General features: G+C 44.8%; 1 protein-coding gene across 11 annotated transcripts in view; it reads right to left on the bottom strand.

The window, feature by feature from the left end:
• Positions 1–5,473: 5,473 nt before the first annotated feature.
• The window catches only part of LOC133477372 (MAGUK p55 subfamily member 2-like), a 155,789-nt gene continuing 135,866 nt past the window's right edge, over positions 5,474–25,396 (bottom strand). For 7 of the 11 annotated variants that reach the window (XM_061772005.1, XM_061772013.1, XM_061772004.1 and 4 more), the window contains one exon: positions 5,474–5,900. In XM_061772005.1, the coding sequence (XP_061627989.1) occupies positions 5,724–5,900 (177 nt within the window). In that variant the 3' untranslated portion in view covers positions 5,474–5,723. Of the gene's footprint in view, positions 5,901–5,967; positions 6,369–10,838; positions 10,942–25,396 lie in introns of those variants that run through there. The other 4 variants (XM_061772008.1, XR_009788320.1, XM_061772006.1 and 1 more) reach the window with 4 other exon arrangements.

Consider the following 25,396-nt stretch of genomic DNA (forward strand, 5'->3'; position numbering starts at 1 on the left):
ACCAAGGAGGGGGCGGAGCCTATGCGAGTATAAATGCTAGTGCGCAGCACTGTCTTCCTCATTTCTGACTACGCGGTGGAAGAATAAACTTCGAGCCATGGCGTGTTCTACAGCTAATAATGATACTTATGATAGACCTGGCGCAATGCAAGATGTGAGTAATGAACTTCAATATTGGATGATTCTAGCGATTTGGATAATCTATTGCTGTTCCGGCCGATGGTATTTGCACCAAGTCACTCGGCTCATCATTTGTGCCATTGCCATAGTTAAAGTTTTGATTTTGAGATTTGTGTATTGTACTTATACTCTAGGACTCGGCATGTTCGTTGTGTATATGCATGGCCGAATAGTGATTGATTATAAAACACCCAAAGGCATTATACAGACATTTTTGTTAGTAGGATGGATAGTCTTAGATGTAACTTCAATGAAAGCCTTTGAAGTAATTTATGGCGCGGTGGTGTTGGAGGGCGTACTGGCGATAGCCATGGCCTTATATGTGATGAACCTGGTCATGAGTTTGCAAAAGAATAAAAGTAAGAGGATATGGATTTGGCGCTTGGCTAAATTAATAGTATGGGGAACCATTTGGGGTGTTATCTCCCTTCTTCTTTGGATGCGCTTAATTGACCAATTAGTTTTGATTGCATGGTTCTTCACATATTCCGCCTTCTTCACCCTCCCACCTCGGAACTCTGCTGCTCGACAAGTGACGTCCCCCTCACTGTCTCGCAGATTGAGTGTGCGCTCTCTTGATAGGTACCACACGGATAATTGCCGACCTCGGAGTCAGGTTACTTTTGTAAGAGACTTTGTGAGGGACCAGGCTGCTGCCTAGGATCCCCTGTTAGTTGATGATTTTGAGTTGACTATGTGTTTGTTTACAGAATGTAAATACCCCGCGGTGTGTCCTTTGTGGGAATACCTCCCTTCGATCCGCGTGGATCATGGGTGGCTCCTTCCTTGGACACTGCTGCTTCCCTTCACCAGTTAGTTCAAAGAAAGAGACCTGGCTTGTACCTGATGGACTCTACCTGACAGATGAGGCGCGTGATCAAGGCTTCCTCACTGATGACTGGCTGTGGACAACCTTTGCTGATCTGGCGACTACGGGTATTATGACACATTCAGTTATGGGTGTACCTAAAACACCCTTCGAAATTCTAGCACAGGATGGCCATCTCTTGGGTCGAGTCTATCCATTGTTTCGCATGGCTTGGCGCCTAGCTGACGGGTGCCACCGTTTCACCTTCCACATGAGGGGCGGCTCCTGTATAGCGGCCAGCCCCTTGACAGGGCCAGGAGAAGTTCGGTGTCGTTCCACCACCGCCACTGTTGACCATCGTTCGGACCGGGTACGTAGGCCTGAGGCCCCCGAGCCCAGTGCCGCCCGACGAGCGCCAGCGGTCAAGAGTGTCGCATCGGCTGTACGTCCACCATCTCCGGGAGAGGTGATAGATGTGGATGAAGATGATGAGGAAGAGGAGACATATGGCAGTTGGACTCCTACTACTCCACCCATCTCACAGGGACTGCCTGAATCTACACCTCCTCGTCCGGTTACGCCAATAACACCTGATGACGTGTTGGAACTGCTGATGGATGTGGTGGTGAACCCTGACTTTTCTGATCCTGTGCCGCCTGTGGGGGTGGCGAGTGGCATTCCCGAATGGACTACTATTGTCAACGCGTTCAGAGCCTCCATGCGCCCGGGGCCCAGTTCATAATAGGCCTGGGTCTCAGCTCAAGGAGGGGGTGTCAAGTAGGCGGCCGAAGCCACGTGAAGCATGGATGGAATGAAACAAAGATAGTAATTGGCTTATGTAGCTGGGATCATATGGTTGAGCTTAGCCCCAGTTTGCAATTTCTAGTTTAACCACCAAGGGTCGCCAAACCAAAGTAGAATTATGAGTCGCCAGTTCAAGCAAAGATGTTAAAGTCCTAAATCTATTAAACCCCGTATTATGGTAAACAAACACATACGAAAGTCAACCACTTATAACCATTATTTGATTTTATATCCTTGAGATGATTTTGATGTTCTCTTTGATGTTATAAACTTAGATGTACGATTAGGAATCATTGATAAAATGTACATCAGGCCTGGATAGGCTATTATTTACTATTCTTACTTTTGATATACTAAAAGAATAATGCTTTGTAACAGCTTTTGTGTATGAACTGTAACCTGTGTGGAATTGTCTCTCTCAGACAACAATAACACATGATATATCACATAAGGATGATTGAACCTGTTGAATGCATGAGAGAATTGTATTCACATGGAAGTATATACATTTATTTGGAATTTACAATATACTAATGTAATGCTGAATTGCTTAGAACTTAACATGTTGAGATGAAATGTATTGGTTGAAGTCAAGACATATGAAATATGCTTGGAAATGGATATATTTACCAAAAAGAAGCCTATTTGAGTGAGCAAATAAGAGGTCAGGTCAGGATAACACTGACGCCATTTTGAGGGAAAAACAGGTGCTTCCCGCTCAGGTCAAAATAAGGACACGCTGAGAGAAAAAATAGGAGGTCAGGTCAGGACAACGCTGATGTCATATTTTAGAAAAAGGGAGTTTCTAAGAAAACCAAGGTTTTAAAAGCCTTATACGAGGGAGGAGCGGGGCTTCCTATCCTGACCAGGACAGGGAGACACACGCTCTTTTCTTTCGCAATACTAAGGGACACGCTGGCTGGAGGGATTTATCAAGCTACTTGGATAGTGACTCATTTTTGAATATTCCTCCTTAAATTGGGTAAGACTACAATATTATTATAATAAGGTAACTAATAGAACCGCTATTGGTGTTGCGTGAAAAAGGGGAAGAGAGCTAGTCAGCTGTCCAGGTTTCTTATATTCCAAATTATCTTATTATTATTAATTTGGCATCATGGCTCTGTAGGACTTGATCACTCCTTAAGGCTCACTCAAAAGGCAATACTTGTTTTATTATACATTATTTTTAATTTCTTCTATTTCTTTCTAATTTTTGTTATTATTATTATTATTGATTTTTTATATTATAAACCCTTTCTGTCATATTATCATTTAACCTTAAGTAATCACTGAAATAAAAACTTTGCTTTAATTCTATTCTATCTTTGTCATTCTTATAATGAGAAGTTATCTCATTTTTAACACTCAACCTCTTATAAGTGATTGAACGTCGACGATACCCATAATATCGGGTAGTAACTCTATTCCAAAACTTAACTCATTTATATTACTTCGGCTTAACAATAAAACAAATCCGTACGGTTCTAACAAGGACTGTTAAACTTACTAGGTCTTTAACAAATGCAATCGATTTTTAGAGATGGAACTGTTGTAAAAACGGAGTATTTACGATATTACCCTTTCACTCGGTGTGGTTACTCATCAAGGGGTGATACGTGAAGGCAGACCGGATTGGCTCTGTAAAACTAAAGGCAGTTAGCACACCTAGGCGAATTCATCTCGACACCGGCTTAACAGCTCCTCATCTCCTTGCTCATACGGCGTTAGAGCCGGTAAAGGAAAAAAGGGGGAGTTTGACCCTTTAAACGGAGAGTCAGTCAGGACATTTTTCCCGATTAGTCCTGCGGATAAGCGAAATCTGACACCACAAAAAAAATATCCACACACGACTTAACAAAGATTAAGACGGCATAGTGAGCAACTGGTTAGCACATCTGCCTCACAGTTCTGAGGACCCGGGTTCAAATCCAGTCTGTGTGGCGTTTGCATGTTCTCCCTGTGCCTGCGTGGGTTGTCTTTCCCTGGATGCTCCAGATTCCTCCCACATCCCAAAGGCATGCATGGTAGGTTAATTGAAAACTCCAAATTGCCCGCAGGTGAGAATGTGAGTGCAAATGTTTTTTTATTTTATACGTGCCCTGCGATTGGCTGGCGACCAATTCAGGGTTTACCCCGCCTCTCGCCCAGTCACCTGGGATAGGCTCCAGCACGCCCACGACCCTAGTGAGGGTAAGTGGTTCAGAAAATGGATGGATAATAATACAGACTATACTGTGCTATATTGTACTCTTATTTATATTAAGTCCTCATTCTTATTACATTTTAAGATATTGGATATTGTGCAATGTATACATAATATAATATCTAATAGCTGTACATAATGAAGATCAAACATAAACAATAATAATAATAATACAGGGCGGCACTGGTTAGCATGTCTGCTTTGCAGTTCTGGGGGCCCGGGTTCGGGTCCGGCCTCGCCTGTGTGGAGTTTGCATGTTCTCCCCGTGCCTGCGTGGGTTTTCCCCAGGTGGTCCAGTTTCCTCCCACATCCCAAAAACATGCATGGTTGGTTAATTGAAAACTCTAAATTGCTCAAAGGTGCGAATGGTTATTTGTTTATATGTGGTCTGTTATTGGCTGGCGACCAGTTCAGGGTGGACCCTGCCTCTTGCCCAGAGTCAGTTGGGATAGGCTCCAGCATGCCCGCATTAAGAGAATGGATGGATATTAACAAAGATTAATTAATGATGTACTTAAGTTGTAAATGTAGGTCAATGCTTTTGATCGTGTTAAGGCCAGCAGAGAAGGCCGTGAAAGACCTCAGTGCGCACCACTCCATACCACAATGCTATGTGTGATCATGTAGTTTGGCAAACTCAAGAAATTGTTGATGCATGTTCCTTTGTTTGAACTCAAAAACCAAAAAAGATCAACAGCTTCAGACCAAGTCAATGAATTGTTTTAACCGCTTATCCTTACTCACGGGTTTGCTGTTTTCCAAAATCTCTTGGTATGATGAAGCATTCAGAGTTCCTTTCACTGGAGCTCAGGAGCTAATATTGTGGACATTTCCAACTTTGTGGGAACAGTTTGGAGATGGCCCGCTCCTGTTCCAACATGACTGTGCATCAGTTCATAAAGACATGGATGAGAGAGTTTGATGTGGATGAACTAGAGTGGTCTGCACAATCCTGACCTCAACCCTATAGAACACTTTCGGATGAATTAGAGTGGAGACTGAGAGCCAGGCCATCTCCAACATCAATATGTAACTTCACAAATGCGTTTCTGGAAAAATGGTCATCAATTCCCATAAACACACTCCTAAACCTTGTGGAAAGCCTTTCCAGAAGAATTTACAATGTTATAATTGCAGAAGGTGGACCAATGTAATATTAAACCCTATGGCTTAAGAATGGGATGTCACTTAATTTCATATCTGAGTCAAGGCATGAGCGAATACTTTTGGCAATATAAGTGTATGTACAGTATATACCATCTCTGAAAGGCAACTATAGATAAAATTTCTCATGTAATATTAAAATATATTTTTGTCAGTTGATAACTAAAATAACACATAAGGTAAATTAAAAAAATGTAAATAACATCCATGTTTGTTATGTTTTTCGACCCTCCTGACTGTAGGAAATGTACACTATAAGCATAAGGCATGGTAGCTCATTTGCACACATTGACACAATCATGACACACCAGGAGCCTCAATATCTTTATATCAAAATTGCTATAAAGTAGCAACTTTACCAATCACATGCTATGCTATGTTTAAAACAACAACCACAAATGATCTGGAGTTTTGCAACTTCTGTAATGAATGAATTAAAATACAAATTTAAAAAGTAACTAAAAACTATGGACATGAACTATAAAGCCACACTTTTTTCAAAGTCCTTGTTTTCTTTCTTGGAGCTTGCATTATTTCTCTTCTGTACCACCCAATTTTGTTCTAGAAAACCCATGTGACAGGGACCCACTGGTGGTTTTTAGAGACAGTTTCCAGTGCAGCCTTGACTTCATAGTAGGTCTCCTCCTGGTTGTTGTTTAGGATGCTTAAGTCAAAGTAATGACCATAAGCAGCTGCAATTTGATCACTTTCTTCGCATGTTTTCTGCAACTCCTCGTCCTGTCATGGAGAACACATGATTAAACTTTATCTGGAGCTAAGGATGAAAATCAATCAATCAGTCTACCAGTCAGCCAGTCAGTCTGTCTGTCTCTCTCTCTATCTTGTCTTTCATTTGTGGCTGTTGTTGAGATGCTGTGGCAAGACATCAAGAGCTAGTCACACCAGACATCCCAGGAACTGAATTTTGCTGAACTGCAACAGTTTTGTACAGAGGAATGGTCCAATATTGTTTACGTTACACTCTATTAAAATGAAAACATATACTGTAGTTTGTTTGGTATTACTTTACACAGATTCTGTTTATTCTTTTTTTTTAAAATGAAGATCAGACTACATTTTATGAGCAATTTATATAGCAATGTAAGAAATTCCAAAGGGTTCACATACTTTTTCCACCCACTGTATCTGTCTGTCTGTCTGTCCACTGTCAATCCATCCATCTGTCCACCTTTTTATACAGTATATCTATCAAACAAAATGTAATTTGAATTTGATAAGCAACAAGTCTAAAAATATTAGGACAGAGTTATGTTAATTGGTGGGGTGGGAAAACATTTGCCACATTTGGACGGATGGAACTAATCATTTATTTATAAGGTAAAGTTTTAAATTATTCAATATTAAAATTGTAATAGTTGAACAGACCGTATCAGGGGGTTTGGTACCCCATACTCCCGGAACACCCCCCCACCCCCCCCTCCACAGGACTCCCCGAGGGAAAGTCCACAAAATGCATGTAGACTGGTTGGACGAAATCCCATGCATCTTCGAGGATCCTGCTGAGGGTATAGAGCTGGTCCACAGTTCCACGGCCAGGACGAAAACCACACTGCTCCTTCTGAATCTGAGATTCGACTTTCTGATGGACCCTCCTCTCCAGAATCCCGGAATAGACCTTACTAGGGAGGCTGAGGAGTGTGATCCCCCTATATTTGGAACACACCCTCCGGTCCCCCTTTAAAAGGGGGACCGCCACCCCGGTCTGCCAATCCAGTGGCACTGTCCCTAATATCCACGGATGGCTTCATAAAGCTGTGGTCTTCAACTTCAGATGTTACAGATAAAGATAAAGAGATGAGGCTCGGAAGCACTGAGAGGGTGGGAACGCGAATGGAAAGAAAAAAGAAAAGGGGCCATTGATCAATTCTAAAGACTTGTTGACTCTTTGTAATGTGTTTCCTTGTGGAATTTAATGCTGCCTTGGCCCAGAGGACCCAGGTATGTTCCAGCTTTGCGTGTACAGGAATAAGGTGTTACACCTATTTGTTTGCTACAGCATAACGGTAGCAAGAAGGAAGGAATTCCATCAAGGACTTTTTTCTTGCGAGGCCGGCTGGGCAATTCCCGGGTCTCGCTTGGAATTCCTAACAGATTGAACGGTTTGGACTGAAAGGTTTAGAGTTTCGTTGTTGTAATTTTTCCACGTGTGTACAACCATATGCAGACGTGTGCGCAACTGTATGCAGGTTATTATTATTTTCGTTTACGACAATGTCACCCGTCCGCAAACATGGAAACTTTGCCCCCACTAGCTTAGCTACATGGAATGCGCTTGTACTTTGCCCCCACTAGCTTAGCTACATGGAATGCACTCGTACTTTGCCCCCACTTGCTTAGCTGTAGGCACGCGGCTCAAAGGGAGTGTCTTACCTACGATGTATGAAATACGCTTGACTCGCTTACTTCCGGCTTTTCGGCATTCTGCTTTTTGCGTCACGTTGTTGTAACGTTAGGTTTTAAAAGTAACAAGCTAATTTTTAAAATGGAAGGAGTAGAAAGTACAGATATTTGTGTTGAAAGAGTGAGGAGTAAAAGTAAAAAAATCGCAAGAAAAATAAATACTTAAGTAAGGTACAGATACCTGAAAAATCTACACAAGTACAGTAATTTGGAAATTACACCATGATGCCATTTTCAAGTTCAGCTTGTTCAAAACTGCGTGGCCAAATTTCAGACCACTAACTTTTGATCTTAACTGATTTTTCTTGGATAGAAAACATCAAGTTTAAATAATCTCCCAAAAAATTGACAAGGGATGCATAAAGGCTGGACGACAGTTCATTTATGTATTGCAGGGGTCACCAATGTGATAAACCCATGAGTCACCCGCGAGCCTCTTCTAAAAATAGTTCACGTGTGATAATTCTTAATTTTTTTTGTGTTGCTTAAAAAAAGTTTAAAAAATGCAAACTTAACAGTGCTGCATCTCGCTTTTATGTTACTATTCTTTTAAAATTGCAAAACATTTGGAATTGACATTAAAAAAAACACACACACACAGTAGAGTTCAAAGGTCATATTGTCACGCGTGACCAAACCGTAACGTTCGTGGAGTGAAGCTAGCAGGCACAATGCCATTGAGATGATTTCATTTAACCCCAAAAAAACATGGCAGACAAAAAAAACAAAACATAATTTCCACAGTTGAGGATGGGAGAATGAGTTCTTCTTAGCCACTGTGAAAAAAATCTTGGCGTGCGTCTCATTTTGTAGACTGTGGCAACGCTAATGCGGCACAATGTGGAGAGACATTTCAGATCATGCCACACAAGTGCCACACTAACAATCCACCGGGTAGTGCACTCCAAGCTGAAAAATTCCATGTGTTGAAGGCAGGCTTGGTGTAAACAGCAGTCTTTTTTTCACGAGACCGGTGGAAAGCGGCACAAAATTAATCAAAGCCGCATTGAGAGCTGCACACTTCTTGTTGAAGAAAATGAAGGCATTCTCGCAAAAATTATCAGATTTGAACATGTGATAACTCCCTTTTGGTTTGTTATTTCACTTTTGAGAGAAACCAAAGAGTTCAGGTAATCCAAAGTCAAAGACACCTTACTGCTGGAGGACACCGAGTCGAAACTTGACCTCGCATTTTTAACAAGAATTACTGTGAAACTGAACCGTTTAAACTGTGAGCTGAGGCAAAGGTAAGACTGTTGCTGATATGATACTCTTTTAAGTGCTCTAAATGCATTTAAAGCTCAATTTGAACATTTTCTCTGTGAATTTACAGAGAAAAAAAGGTGCTGGACTTTCCTTATGTGCAGATAGTGCTAACAGACAATGCTTATGCATCTGAGACTTTTGACAAAGTTGTAGAAAAGTACTCTCAAGTCATAAACAGATGGGCAAGAGTTTCAGAACAGGTTTTGTAACCTTTGTCAGCTTGAGTCTTGTGTTTTATACAACCCCAATTCCAATGAAGTTGGGACGTTGTGTTAATGTGTTAATGATTATTTGCTAGAAACAATCAAGTTTATCAGATTGAACATTAAATATCTTGTCTTTGTAGTGTATTCAATTAAATATAGGTTAACCATGATTTGCAAATCATTGTATTCTGTTTTTATTTTTGTTCAACACAACTTCCCAACTACATTGGAATTGGGGTTGTACATTTCCAACCCTTTCATGAACGTGGACACAACAAACATTGCTGAGTGCAATGCTCATCTTGGATGCACACCAGGTCGAGATTAAAACTGTAACATTGCAAAATGACCTGAACCTCAAACCTATCAAGTTGCACCAAATCTTGTTGACACAGAAAAGTACAGTGGTGCATGTACAGCAGCTATGAAGGATGCCATCTTGTTTGGATCAACCTATGTATGGGAATCTGCCTTTTCTGACTTAAACTTCATCAAAAACACAGAACATGCCTCACTGATGAACACCTGCAAGACTTAGAGTTACAGTGTCAAATTACACCCCAGATTCCAATACAATGGTGCACAGCATGCAATGCCAGGCTTCCCACTAATGCCTGGATCAAACTACAAGACAAATTTGGTCTTTCATGATTGCACTATGTCAGACTACTGCCATAAAATCTTGCTGTAGCTCAGGCAGACAGTGGCAACACTACACAACATGTATTCCGATAGCACCGTAACCCGTCTTTTACGATCACCGGGCTTTATCTTGTCATATCAAACACTGTTGAAGAGGCGGGAACAAGAAAACGTGTCACCGGTCAACGCTACTGGGTACACCCGTTACCATGGCGACAATAATGACTATTGATTGTGCCGATGTATTATATTGTGTTGAGGGGGAAAAAGAACAAAAAGAGGAAATGCGTGGTGTTGTCACTGGTGCTTTGGAGTGGCTTGTCCATTCAAGAAGCGCTTGAGGTATGTTCACGTACTTTTAAAACAATACGGCTTGCAAGCAGGCACCATAATGTTATGTAGCCCAGCAAACTAGTGCTAGCACTAACGTTTGGATGTAAACAAGCCGGGATTCTACCAAATCATAGTCTAAAGCTTCAGTAAACATTGGTTCGTGTGAGTGAATAAATGCTGACAACAGCGGCCAAGTATGTTGACAATGGCAAGTACGGGAGGCGAAGCGCCGGTCACAATACGCAATCCTACTAGTTGACATTGAGGTGCGCTGTCGGAGAGTTTTTGTTGATATGTCACTCTATATGGAAGATATATCCAAAATCTCAAACATGCTAGACTTTTCATTTTGGCGTCGTAGGGCTATCGTAGGACCAAATCGTTGGTCTTGGATTACAGTATGTCGCACTACAATAATTTTTTAAAATATGTCGTGCCCGATCTGGGAAATCGCCCGCGATAGCAAATTGGGCCAATAGAGACTACAGTCTGATCTAGGCAAAACAGATAAAGAAACAGATGAGATGTTCTCAGTGGCAACACGGCAATGCAATGGCAAAATTAAATTCAGATCTTGAAAAATTGTTCCAAATGCTGATTTGGTTACAAATTCAAAAATTTATAAGATTTAAAAATCAGATTTTCTTTTTTAGGCCATATGCACCCATATGACTGTACAGAAAAAAAATATTGTTCTATTGTTTTTTTTCATGGTCTAAAACACCCAGTACAGGACAAAGTTATTGTAAATGAATATTTTTTAAAAGTTTGAAAATGCTTGAAAGTTCCACATTTTATCCAAACTTACCACGCCGGTGTGCTTGGCCATGGTGATGTTGACATACAGTACTCATCATAGGAGAGTCGCTTTCATGAGCCAGAAGGGATTTGTGTGCTTCCAAGTCCCAAATCTGTCGTCAAAGGCGAATGGCTTGACAAAAATTTTTTACTGTACCAAAAATATTACAACCCAATTCCAATGAAGTTGGGACGTTGTGTACAGAATACAATGATTTGGAAAACATGTTCAACCTATATTTAATTGAATACACCACAAAGACCAGATATTTAATATTCAAACTGATAAACTTTATTGTTTTTAGCAAATAAACTTTATTGTTTTTAGCAAATAATCATTAACTTCCCCTCCTTGAGCCGTCACCTTGTCGTGGTGGAGGGGTTTGTGTGTCCCAGTGATCCTAGGAGCTAAGTTGTCTGGGGCTTTATGCCCCTGGCAGGGTCACCCATGACAAACAGGTCCTAGGTGAGGGACCAGACAAAGCACGGCTCAAAGACCCCTAATGATGACGACAAACAATGGACTTCGTTTTCCCTTGCCCGGACGCAGGCCACCGGGGCCCCCCACTGGAGCCAGGCCTGGTGGTGGGGCTCGAAGGCGAGCGCCTGGTGGCCGGGCCTGCACCCATGGGGCCCGGCCGGGCACAGCCCGAAAGGGTAACGTAGGTCCCCCTTCCCATGGGCTCACCACCTGTGGGAGGGGCAATAGGGGTCGGGTGCAGTGTGAGCTGGGCGGTGGCCGAAGGCGGGGACCTTGGCGATCCGATCCCCGGCTACAGAAGCTGGCTCTAGGGACGTGGAATGTCACCTCTCTGGCAGGGAAGGAGCCCGAGCTGGTGTGTGAGGTCGAGAAGTTCCGACTCGATATAGTCGGACTCGCCTCCACACACACCTGGGGCTCTGGTACCAGTCCTCTCGAGAGGGGTTGGACTCTCTTCCACTCTGGAGTTGCCCATGGTGAGAGGCGCCGAGCAGGTGTGGGTATACTTATTGCCCCCCGGCTCGGCGCCGGTACGTTGGGGTTCACCCCGGTGGACGAGAGGGTAGCCTCCCTCCGCCTTCGGGTGGGGGGACGGGTCCTGACTGTTGTTTGTGCCTATGCACCAAACAGCAGTTCAGAGTACCCACCCTTTTTGGAGTCCTTGGAGGGGGTGCTGGAGAGCGCTCCCGCTGGGGACTCCATTGTTCTGTTGGGGGACTTCAATGCTCACGTGAGCAATGACAGTGAGAACTGGAAGGGCGCGATTGGGAGGAACGGCCCCCCTGATCAGAACCCAAGCGGTGTTCTGTTATTGGACTTCTGTGCTCGTCACGGATTGTCCATAACGAACACCATGTTCAAGCATAAGGGTGTCCACACGTGCACTTGGCACCAGGACACCCTAGGTCGCAGTTCGATGATCGACTTTGTGGTCGTGTCATCGGACTTGCGGCCGCATGTCTTGGACACTCGGGTGAAGAGAGGGGCGGAGCTGTCAACTGATCACCACCTGGTGGTGAGTTGGCTCCGATGGTGGGGGAAGATGCCGGTCCGACGTGGCAGGCCCAAACGTATTGTGAGGGTCTGCTGGGAACGTCTGGCAGAATCCCCTGTCAGAAGGAGTTTCAACTCCCACCTCCGACAGAACTTTGCTCATGTTCCGGGGGAGGCGGGGGACATCGAGTCCGAGTGGACCATGTTCCGCGCCTCCATTGCTGAGGCGGCCGACCGGAGCTGTGGCCGTAAGGTGGTCGGTGCCTGTCGTGGCGGCAATCCCCGAACACGTTGGTGGACACCAACGGTGAGGGATGCCGTCAAGCTGAAGAAGGAGTCCTATCGGGCCTTTTTGGCCTGTGGGACTCCTGAGGCAGCTGATGGGTACCGGCTGGCCAAGCGGAATGCAGCTCTGGTGGTCGCTGAAGCAAAAACCCGGGCATGGGAGGAGTTCGGTGAGGCCATGGAGAAAGACTTCCGGACGGCTTCGAGGAAATTCTGGTCCACCATCCGACGTCTCAGGAGAGAAAAGCAGTGCACCACCAACACTGTGTATAGTGGGGATGGGGCGCTGCTGACCTCGACTCGGGACGTTGTGAGTCGGTGGGGAGAATACTTCGAAGACCTCCTCAATTCCACCGACACGCCTTCCCATGGGGAAGCAGAGTGTGGGTTCTCTGAGGCGGGCTCTCCTATCTCTGGGTTTGAGGTCACCGAGGTAGTTAAAAAGCTCCTCGGTGGCAGGGCCCCGGGGGTGGATGAGATTCGCCCGGAGTTCCTAAAGGCTCTGGATGTTGTGGGGCTGTCCTGGTTGATACGCCTCTGCAACATCGCGTGGACATCGGGGACAGTGCCTCTGGATTGGCAGACTGGGGTGGTGGCCCCCCTTTTTAAGAAGGGGGACCGGAGGGTGTGTTCCAACTACAGGGGGATCACACTGCTCAGCCTCCCTGGTAAGGTCTATTCAGGGGTGCTGGAGAGGAGGGTCCGTCAGGAAGTCGAATCTCAGATTCAGGAGGAGCAGTGTGGTTTTCGTCCTGGCCGTGGAACAGTGGACCAGCTCTACACCCTCGGCAGGGTCCTCGAGGGTGCATGGGAGTTCGCCCAACCAGTGTGTTTTGTGGACTTGGAGAAGGCGTTCGACCGTGTCCCTCGGGGAGTCCTGTGGAGAGTGCTTCGGGAGTATGGGGTACCGAACCCCCTGATACGGGCTGTTCGGTCCCTGTACGACCGGAGTCAGAGTTTGGTCCGCATATCCGGCAGTAAGTCGGACTCGTTCCCGGTGAGGGTTGGACTCCGCCAAGGCTGCCCTTTGTCGCCGATTCTGTTCATAACTTTTATGGACAGAATTTCTAGGCGCAGCCGAGGCGTAGAGGGGGTCCGGTTTGGTGGCCTCAGTATTGCATCTCTGCTTTTTGCAGATGATGTGGTTCTGTTGGCTTCATCAAGCCGTGACCTCCAACTCTCATTGGAGCAGTTCGCAGCCGAGTGTGAAGCGGCTGGGATGAGAATCAGCACCTCCAAATCTGAGACCATGGTCCTCAGTCGGGAAAGGGTGGCATGCCATCTCCAAGTCGGGGATGAGATCCTGCCCCAAGTGGAGGAATTCAAGTATCTTGGGGTCTTGTTCACGAGTGAGGGAAGAATGGAACGGGAGATCGACAGGCGGATCGGTGCAGCGTCTGCAGTGATGCGGACTTTGTATCGGTCCGTTGTGGTAAAGAAAGAGCTAAGCCGAAAGGCGAAGGTCTCAATTTACCGGTCGATCTTCGTTCCTACCCTCACCTATGGTCATGAGCTGTGGGTCGTGACCGAAAGAACAAGATCCCGGATACAAGCGGCCGAAATGAGTTTCCTCCGCAGGGTGTCCGGGCTCTCCCTTAGAGATAGGGTGAGAAGCTCGGTCATCCGGGAGGATCTCAGAGTGGAGCCGCTGCTCCTCCGCATTGAGAGGAGCCAGATGAGGTGGCTGGGGCATCTGATCCGGATGCCTCCCGGACGCCTCCCTGGTGAGGTGTTCCGGGCATGTCCCACCGGGAGGAGACCCCGGGGACGACCCAGGACGCGCTGGAGAGACTACATCCTTCGGCTGGCCTGGGAACGCCTCGGGATCCCCCCGGAAGAGCTGGATGAAGTGGCTGGGGAGAGGGTAGTCTGGGCGTCCCTGCTGAAGCTACTGCCCCCGCGACCCGACCCGGATAAGCGGTAGAGAATGGATGGATGGATGGATCATTAACTTAAAATTTTATGGCTGCAACACGTTCCAAAAAAGCTGGGACAAGGTCATGTCTACCACTGTGGTACGTCACCTTTTCTTTTAACAACATTCAATAAACGTTTGGGAACTGAGGACACTAATTGTTGAAGCTTTGTAGGTGGAATTCTTTGCCATTCTTGCTTGATGTACAGCTTCAGCTGTTCAACAGTCCGGGGTCTCTGTATTTTACGCTTCATAATGCGCCACACATTTTAAATGGGAGACAGGTCTGGACTGCAGGCACTCTTTTACTACGAAGCCACGCTGTTGTAACACGTGCAGAATGTGGTTTGGCATTGTCTTGCTGAAATAAGCAGGGGTGTCCATCAAAAAGACGTTGCTTGGATGGCAGCATATGTTTCTCCAAAACCTGTATATACCTTTCAGCATTAATGGTGCCTTCCCCCATGCCATTGGCACTAACACAGCCCCATACCATCACAGATGCTGGCTTTTGAACTTTGTGTCCATAACAGTCCGGATGGTTCTTTTCCTCTTTGGCTCGGAAGACACGAGCTCCACAATTTCCAAAAACAATTTGAAATGTGGACTCGTCAGAACACTTTTCCACTTTGCATCAGTCCATCTTAGATGAGCTCGGGCCCAGAGAAGCCGGCGGCCTTTCTGGGTGTTGTTGATAAATGGCTTTTGCTTTGCAGAGTAGCGTTTCAGGTTGCACTTACGGATGTAGCGCCGAACTGTATTTACTGACATTGGTTTTCTCACGCACTTGTTCACAAAGAGGTGAACCTCGCCCCATCTTTGCTTGTAAATGACTGAGCAATTCAGGGAAGGTCCTTTTATACCCAATCATGGCACCCACCTGTTCCCAATTAGCCTGTTCACCCGTGGGATGTTCCAAACAGGTGTTCCTCAACTTTCTCAGTCTTTTTTGCCACCTGTCCCAGCTTTTTTGGAACGTGTTGCAGCCATAAAATTCTAAGTTAATGATTATTTGGGCGGCACGGTGGACGACTGGTTAGAGCTAATCCCCGGCCCCGCCTGTGTGGAGTTTGCATGTTCTCCCCGTGCCTGCGTGGGTTTTCTCCGGGCACTCCGGTTTCCTCCCACATCCCCAAAACATGCATTAATTGGAGACTCTAAAAATTGCCCGTAGGTGTGACTGTGAGTGTGAATGGGTGTTTGTTTGTATGTGCCCTGCGATTGGCTGGCAACCAGTTCAGGGTGTACCCCGCCTCCTGCCCGATGACAGCTAGGATAGGCTCCAGCACCCCCCCGACCCTAGTGAGGAGAAGCGGCTCAGAAAATGGATGGATGGATTATTATTTGCTAAAAACAATAAAGTTTATCAGTTTGAATATTAAATATCTTGTCTTTGTAGTGTATTCAATTAAATATAGTTTGAACATTATTTGCAAATCATTGTATTCTGTTTTATTTATCTTTAACACAACGTCCCAACTTCATTGGAATTGGGGTTGTATGTTCCATACTCCAAAGACTTGTTTTGTATTCCTCAGTGTTAACGCAGAAGCAGTTTCGCTCCCGCGCTGCACTATGTACAATAGACAATAGATATAACCATTGTCACATGGCCACCACGTCAATGCCCCACATTCAACATGGCCGCTACGTAGGCACTGGAGGATTATTGTATATCTGTGACCCGGAAATACGTCTGTCCCATTCTCTGCCTGCACTGCGCCACAGTGCCAGAAAACAACAGGGGCCAATTCTGGAACTAACAGACTGTCAACGGCATTTTAAGTTACAAATGGGAAAGATTTTTGGACACACTGTTCAGTCCCGACTGTCCGTTTTATCCGATATCCGTTATATCGGGGTATGTTTTATCGAAGTTCCACTGTACATTTGTACAAACATGGTGCAACTTAGTTCATGATTTGTGAACAAATTGATAGTGGCGATGAAAATGTGACATTGTAATTTCCTACTCTTGCAGAGATGTAAAGAAACAAAGTGTTGAGTATTGATATTTATCTGATTCCTAAATCACTGTTAATAAATACTGTGAGAAATCATTATGTTCAATGTATTCAATAATAATGAAAATGAATACTTATTAATAATAACACATATAATTAAAGGAAATTTAAGCTAATTTGTGTATCAAACTGGTAGCCCTTCGCATTAATCAGTACCAAGAAATTTGGCGGCAATGCCAAATAGAATAGATCAGAAACCCCAAGACTTAATTCGTCGTCATCCAGTATTTTGTCCTCGTTTTACAGGGTTGATTATTATTGACTACTTTATTCCAATCCCTGTTGACGCCAAGATACCATCGTGGAGCCACTTGAAGATTTTATCGACCGATCTTTCGAACGCTTCGTCATGTAACCTAGCGGATCCCACCATGACGACCGTAGCAACCCGCTAAAAAGACGGAAGGCTAATTCGTCCACGATCACTGAAGATCTACTACCCAGCTCACCCAACACCCATATTTACGTCCTCTCCTCCATTGACAAGAAGCTATCACTTCTTGATTTATTTATTATTATATATTTTATTTATCTGAACCACCTTGGCGTTCACGCACCAGCAAGTCAAAGAGCTAAGCCATGAAGTGATGACAACTGAGGTTGAAGTTCTCAAAGAAGCAATGCTGGTCATACAGTCAAGAACCATGCAGGATAACCTAATCTTTTCCGGCATTTCCGAGGAGACACGTGATAATCCAGAGGCTCTAACTTCATGTGGACAGTGCTGAAAATCCAGAAGGAGACACTCACCAACATTAACTTCCACCGAGTACACAGACTAGGAGGACCGCGGGTAGAGAATCATCCCCATCCAATCATCGCAAAATTTGAACATTTCAGCAGAAAGTCTTCGTAAAGTCGAAAGGACGGGAGCTGAAGGTGTACACAGTACAGTTCCACGCAAAGTCCTGTACCCTCTAATGAAGAATTAACGTCAACAAGGAAAACACATCTCACTGGTTGTGGACAAACTATACATAGACAGTCAACTGTTTCGCAATTCCAAAGTCACCTCTTGGCTCTTCTAAAAGATACAAATTGAATTAGCATGACATTGAATTAGCATATCTACCCTTCAGAAAAGTAAAACAGAAGTGGGACACACCCAAGTTCAAACACTACTACTTAGCTAGCCAAATATAGTACCTCATTAAATGGTTACATCTAAATGTTGAACAACAATCTTGGCTGGAAATAGAACAGACAGACTGCAATAGCACCGAACGTTCAGATCTGCCATTTATCAGCACAAGTCTCAAAGGCCACAATTGTTTTAAGAATCCGATTATTGCAGCCACTTTATCATCTTGGTGGAAAAATCAAGAAACCACACAATCTCATTCAGCACCATATTATTCTTCCCCATTCTGGTACAATCCCGATTTTGAGGTTAACAAAATACGCCTTTACTGCAACACATGGGAACAAAGTGGAATGGACCGACTCCATCAATTATTAAAAAAATAATGCTTTCATATCATGTGAAAGCTTATTCCAAGAATTTCAAATTAGAGATGGTAACTTCCTTACTATAAAGAACAACAATCTTAAGAACAACAATTTTAAAAAGATTCTCATCACACATAAATACTTTACAACTTCCCATTTTTGGTCAGAAAATAGTGGAACTACTCCCACAAAACAAAAAACGGCTTTCAAAAGTATTCAAATTAATGGCAAGTACTAATTCATTACACTTATCATTCGCAAAATGGGGGAAAGACCTCTGTGTCTATTGACAATGAATACTGGGTGCAAATCTGCACAAATTGTTAAAGTGACTGAAGGAAGATCACTCTATGTATTTCTGTGTGTGGCATTTCGGTTGTAAAAGGACCGGGTTGTGTCCTACTTCAAGAAACTGGAAGAAGATCTCTTTGAGTGTTGATATTTGTGGCTGAAGGAAGTCCACAAATGGGTGTTTTGTTCTAATTAGACTTAAGTGACTGAAGGGAAATCACTAGAGGACTGTGTGCGCAAAATTCCTGTCAAGGGTGGGAGGTGCTGGGAGTTTGTATAAGGCATCAAGTTAGATGCTAAAAACAGCTCTGTAGGGCGCTGGGCAAGGCGCTAACAACTGTGTGTAAAGTGTATATAGAATCGCATCATTTGTTTGTCTTGTACTTGTAGGGTAGTATGCATGCTTCTGGAAAGTAATTTTGTAAATAGGCTACTGTATGGACTTGTTATACAAGGAGAATAGAGGTTTATTAGTCGGAGAATTTAAGTTTAAATGAGTATTAAATTGTATATTCAAGTTGGAGAAATAAGGAGTTGTAAGTTGTATAATTAAGTTCGAAAAAAGTTTGAAGGAAAGCAAGTTGTGAGTCAGATTACTAAACTGAAGGATAAGGAGTTGTGAGTTGGATGATTAAATTGGAGGATAAGGAGTTGTGAGTCATAATTATAGTATGTTATATTATGGTGGCACGGTGACCGACTGGTTAGAGCGTCAGCCTCACAGTTCTGAGATCCGGGGTTCAATCCCCGGCCCCGCCTGTGTGGAGTTTGCATGTTCTCTCCGGGCACTCCGGTTTCCTCCCACATCCCAAAAACATGCATTAATTGGAGACTCTAAATTGCCCGTAGGCATGACTGTGAGTGCGAATGGTTGTTTGTTTGTATGTGCCCTGCGATTGGCTGGCAACCAGTTCAGGGTGTACCCCGCCACCAGCCCGATGATCGGTGGGATAGGCTCCAGCACGCCCGTGACCCTAGTGAGGAGAAGCGATTCAGAAAATGGATGGATGGATGTTATATTATAATATGGTATGGTACTGTATAGAATGATAAAAGTATACATGGTAAAAAATTTACACGCTCGTCTCTTTGGTTAGCGTGAACTTATAAAAATAAAAATGTCAAAGGGTTCTGTCAAGGTAAACAATTGATAAACCTAAAATTGTGAAAAATAATGTTTTTTAACTTGCCAGAAGCAAAGTGGGGTTTTCCTGAAACAAATTGGGACCAGCTGCTTTATCGATTGTGGACAGGAGAATATTTAGCTCCGCCCTTGGAGTATCGCTGCCACAATCTGCACGACTCAGCCACTATATTAATAAAACCGGTTTTGGCCAGTCCTGCGTACCAAGCATCATGCTGAGTTGATAGAAGCGCAAATAAGCCATGACTTTGCATATCGGTGGTCCCCAGAAAGGTGCAGTGGAAAATAGGCAAATTTGGGCATCTGGAAAGAAAAGGTGATGCCAAGGAGCTAAAATTTCATTATCGGATAAACAAAAGAGTAAAACCAGGTGTGACGGCTGGAAAAGCTAGGGCGGATAAAGAACCCAAATTTCCTCTCTCTCTCTCACACGAATCTAAACAAGCATGCATGGGGATTGGAGCTTCTAAGGGGATCGCAGCGGCGACCCCACTGGCATTGGTAATAAAGCGGCACCCAGATCATGCACAAGAAATCAAAAACTGTTGTGAAAAATGGCACAAGCGTACTACCGGTCAGCTAAGACGACCACGGGAAGGGACTTTCATAACAGCATACTGTAATGAGATAGACGCAAACATTAAGCATCACAAAGCACGGCATGTTAATAACACCAAGTTGGGAAAGCGGGCAAGAGAACGGGAAGTGTTGCGGTGGTTTAGAGGGGAAGGGAAATGGTACTTATGGGACCTCCCAGTTTACCGTAATGACAAATAAGCAAACACCCCTAAGTTCAAACTTGGCTGCGGGAACGCAAACATTGCCCTCTGCACCAGAATTGCATGGCAAACCGCTCCTGTAAATTTCCAACAACATTATTTCTTTAGGCCAATACGTGTTATCTGGAGAAAAGGAAGGGGAGTGGTCCCAGGGAAGAGTACCAGGTACATTTACTGCTGCATGCAAAACACAACCGGAGAATGAGAGTAGTGAAACACACACTACGGGCCGCAATGCTGACAATACATTATACCAACATGATGATTTACAATCCCAATTCCAATGAAGTTGGGATGTATTGTTAGACATAAATAAAAACAGAATGCAATGATTTGCAAATCATGTTCGACCTATATTTAATTGAGTACATTACATAGACAAGATATTTCATGTTCAAACTGTTAAACTTTATTGTTTTAAGCAAATAATCATTAACAAGAATTTATGGCTGCAGCACGTTCCAAAAAAGATGGGACAGGGTCATGTTTACCACTGTGTTACATCACCTTTTCTTTAAACAATATTCAATAAACGTTTGGTAACTGAGGACACTAATTGTTGAAGCTTTGTAAGTGGAATTCTTTCCCATTCTTGCTTGATGTACAGCTTCAGCTGTTCCAACAGTCCGGGATCTCCGTTGTTGTATTTTACGCTTCATAATGCGCCACACATTTTCAATGGGAGACAGGTCTGGACGGCAGGCAGGCCACTCTAGTACCCGCACTCTTTTACTATGCAAGCAAGCTGTTGTAACGCGTGCAGAATGTGGTTTGGCATTGTCTTGCTGAAATAAGCAGGGCGTCCATGAAAAAGACGTTGCTTGGATGGCAGCATATGTTTCTCCAAAACCTGTATGTACCTTGCAGCATTGATGGTGCCTTCACAGATGTGTAAGTTACCCATGCCATTGGCACTTGGTTTTCGGCCTTGACGATTACATGCAGTGATTTCTACAGATTATCTGAACCTTTTGATGATAGTATGGACCGTAGATGAAATCCCTAAATGCTTTGCAATTGTACGTTGAGGAACATTGACAAGAAAGCAAGTATTATTTGCCAAGACCTTGTGCGGAACAGAGAACTGCCACCCCTGAGCCCAGAGATGAGGGGAAAAATAAACAACCTTGAAGATGCACTCATACAAATAGTCAAACCTATAAATATCTTGTCTAAACAAGGAAGGGCAAGATGCCAGAAGAGGGCAGTGGAAGACGTTCATCTCCATGGGAGACGCTGCGTGATCCGCAGTGAGAATGGATACCAACAAAGACAAAATGAATGCCAGTCATCAAAAGGGGGAGGAGAGGAAGAAGATGACTCAAGTGATGAAGAAGTCCTGTTCCAGTGCCCCATCATGACAAATGCTCAAGGACAACAACAATATACGCTTTGGTCCTTCTGCGACATGGTGGGCATTGCAGACAGTTTACCCGACCTAACCAAAGGAGCCAACAAGTGGATCACAGCCATGGAAGAAAGCACAGCAGGGGTGACACTGGCTCTGGCGGACATCAAAACCCTGCTGATGCATATAATTGGCAAACATGCGGCGGAAGAGGTCCTGCAGCTGGTCGGCTTGGAAGGACTGACATGCGGAAAAAGGACTTACCACATTGACTTTAATGGGCACCGTGGTGAAGTATGGAAACAGCTGAGAAGATACTATCCGGGAAAAAATGACCCAACCAAGCTGGGACGTGAGGCACTCAGGGAAAACGAGTGCCCCTTCACACCTTCCAACGCAGCTTGAGAGAATAGACTGGCAGTGCATGGAATGCCAACAGCACTACCGAGAGTCATGGTGAAGAAGGCTACGTCCGATGAAGTGCAGAATCGACTGGACAACGTGGTGGGCCTGATGAAAACTGGCTACTGTTCTCAGAGCACATTGTTCATCACGTCGAAAGTGTGTGCAAAGACAAACAGAAGGTAGAAGAGGTGCACAATGCCAAACTTACACAACCACAGCTGACTGGGCTGAACGCAAAACAAAAGAAAGACAAAGCCAAGACTCAAGCCCCTGGAGCCAGTCTCAGCAAGCACAGCAGGCCAGACTCCAGTCCCACCAGTATCAGCTGCTGCCTTCACTGTCGTGACTCCCTTCCACCACCACGACATCCAGATCCAATGCAACAGCCTTTCAGTCAACTGGCCGTCCCTACAGCTGCAATCCCAACCATACATGTGCATGTTAGCCAGCATGAGCCAAGCACCAACCATGTGTCCAGAAAAACCTCCTATGGCCACCCTAACCAAAAAAAGTACCCGCGTGAAGACTACGTCCCAGCAATCTCTGATGGGAACTCTGCCCCTAGAGGCCCACCAAACAGAAGGGCCCAATGCCCAGAGTCAAGTGAACGGCCCCCACAGCAAGCTGTTCACTCCCAAACCACTTTTCAACAGGCCCCGGGACAATATTCCAAGAGAGTGTGCTGGTTCTGTGGCAAGCCTGGTCACCTCCAGAACCAATGTCCTGATAAACCCTGGAGTGGACCAGCCAATAGGGAGGCCTAGAGAAAGGGTGGACCAGCCAATAGGGAGGCCTCGAGAAACCTGAGGGAGAAATCCCGGCACCACCTGTCTCATCACGACCATACGACGAGCCAACGGTGCCTGTCCTCATCCAAGGCAAAGAACATGACTTCATGGTCGACACAGGCGCCACCTACTCTTGTATTGGGACTCTAGTCTGAATCTCCCCTTCTCTGGCTCATCTGTCAAGACCATGGGTTTTTCTGGGAAAAAACAATTGATCCCCCTCACCGAACCAGTCCCCATGCAGATAGCACGAAAGAAGGTTATTGCACTCCTGCTAATTTCATAACAAACTCCCATTAATTTACTAGGAAGAGACATTTTGTGTGCACTCAATGGCAACATCATGTGCACCCCTGGTAGCGTCTGGATAGACCTGCACTCAAGCGACGAACCTGCTTCAACAACAATGATGCCTCTGTCACTACACACTCATGATCTGTGCACTGCAGCTGCCATCTACATGCTTGAATTGACCTCCTGTCTACCTCACCCTCATTGGCATGAATGGCTCATTTGGGTGCACAATCAAATTGAGGACGCTCAGAAGCCTAAATTAGGAGGACACTGCACTTTCCTGTATGATGCCTTGCAATGTCATGAAGATTATGAAGTATGCTGGTTGGACCTGATGAACAACAAACTTTGCTACTTAAGCATTGTCAACATATATATTGGCATTGAGGGAGCAGCTGCCTATGTCGTAATCACTCCAGAAAAACAGTGGCTCCTTGTTCCATGCTCTGGACCACATATGGCTCTGTTTGTAGCTAAAGGGCGCTTTACTTATGAACTCGGTGCCACACTGACTGCTGCATTGCAGGTCCCCCTATTGGCTACAAACAGAAAATCCAGAAATTCACATATCTTCTGATAATCATTAAAATATCTATACAAACGGCAGGTGAAGCAAGGGGCCGAAAAGTGCTAATACAAAGGAATAGTATACCTATTTTACCCCTCACAGCAGAACATGAATCCTTGTTACAACAAATACAAATAGAAGGTATTAGGTCCACCATCAAAGGTCTATTAGCTGCCGGCGTTCTAATTACAAGGCAGAGAAGAGAACCATGTGGTGGAAGCTGAGACAGGACGAGTGTTGTGCAGCTTTTCGGGAAGAGGTGAGACAGGCTCTCGGTGGACGGGAGGAGCTTCCAGAAGACTGGACCATTGCAGCCAAGGTGATCAGAGAGGCAGGCAGGAGAGTACTTGGTGTATCTTCTGGCAGGAAAGGAGAGAAGGAGACTTGGTGGTGGAACCTCACAGTACAGGAAATCATACAAGGAAAAAGGTTAGCTAAGAAGAAGTGGGACACTGAGAGGACCGAGGAGAGGCGAAAGGAATCCATTGAGATGCGACACAGGGCAAAGGTAGAGGTGGCAAAGGCCAAACAAGAGGCATATGATGACATGTATGGCAGGTTGGACACTAAAGAAGGAGAAAAGGATCTATACAGGCTGGCCAGACAGAGGGATAGAGATGGGAAGGATGTGCAGCAGGTTATGGTGATTAAGGATAGAGATGGAGATATGTTGACTGGTGCCAGCAGTGTGCTAGCTTGAGGGAAAGAATACTTCGAGGAGTTGATCAATGAGGAAAATGAGAGAGAAAGGAGAGTAGAAGAGGCAAGTGTGGTGGACCAGGAAGTGGCAATCATTATTAAGGGGGAAGTTAGAAAGGCATAAAAGAGGATGAAAAATGGAAATGCAGTTAGTCCTGATGACATTCCTGTGGAGGTATGGAAGCATCTAGGAGAGGTGGCTGTGGAGCTTTTGACCAGCTTGTTCAATAGAATTCTAGTGCGTGAGAAGATGCCTGAGGAATGGAGGAAAAGTGTACTGGTGCCCATTTTTAAGAACAAAGGTGATGTGCAGAGCTTCGGCAACTATAGAGGAATAAAGTTAATGAGCCACATAATGAAGTTATGGGAAAGAGTAGTGGAGGCTAGACTCAGGACAGAAGTGAGTATTTGCGAGCAACAGTATGGTTTCATGCCTAGAAAGAGTACCACAGATGCATTATTTGCCTTGAGGATGTTGATGGAAAAGTACAGAGAAGGTCAGAAGGAGCTACATTGTGTCTTTGTAGATCTAGAGAAAGCCTATGACAGAGCACCCAGAGAGGAACTGTGGTACCGCATGCGGAAGTCTGGAGTGGCAGAGAAGTATGTTAGAATAATACAGGACATGTACGTGGGCAGCAGAACAGCGGTGAGGTGTGCTGTAGGTGTGACAGACGAATATAAGGTGGACGTGGGACTGCATCAGGGATCAGCCCTGAGCCCCTTCCTTTTTGCAGTGGTGATGGATAGGCTGACAGATGAGGATAGATTGGAATCCCCGTGGACCATGATGTTTGCAGATGACATTGTGATCTGCAGTGAAAGCAGGAAGCAGCTGGAGGAACAGTTAGAAAGATGGAGGCATGCACTAGCAAGAAGAGGAATAAAAATTTGCCGAAGTAAAACAGAATATATGTGCATGAATGAGAGGGGTGGTGGGGGAAGAGTGAGGCTAAAGGGAGAAGAGATAGCAAGGGTGGCGGACTTTAAATACTTGGGGTCAACCGTCCAGAGCAATGGTGAGTGTGGTCAGGAAGTGAAGAAACGGGTCTCTGCTTGGATGAAGGGCAAAGTTTATAAAGCAGTGGGGAGGTCAGCCATGATG

Source organism: Phyllopteryx taeniolatus, chromosome 4 (genome assembly GCF_024500385.1).
Source record: "Phyllopteryx taeniolatus isolate TA_2022b chromosome 4, UOR_Ptae_1.2, whole genome shotgun sequence".
NCBI lineage: Eukaryota > Metazoa > Chordata > Actinopteri > Syngnathiformes > Syngnathidae > Phyllopteryx > Phyllopteryx taeniolatus.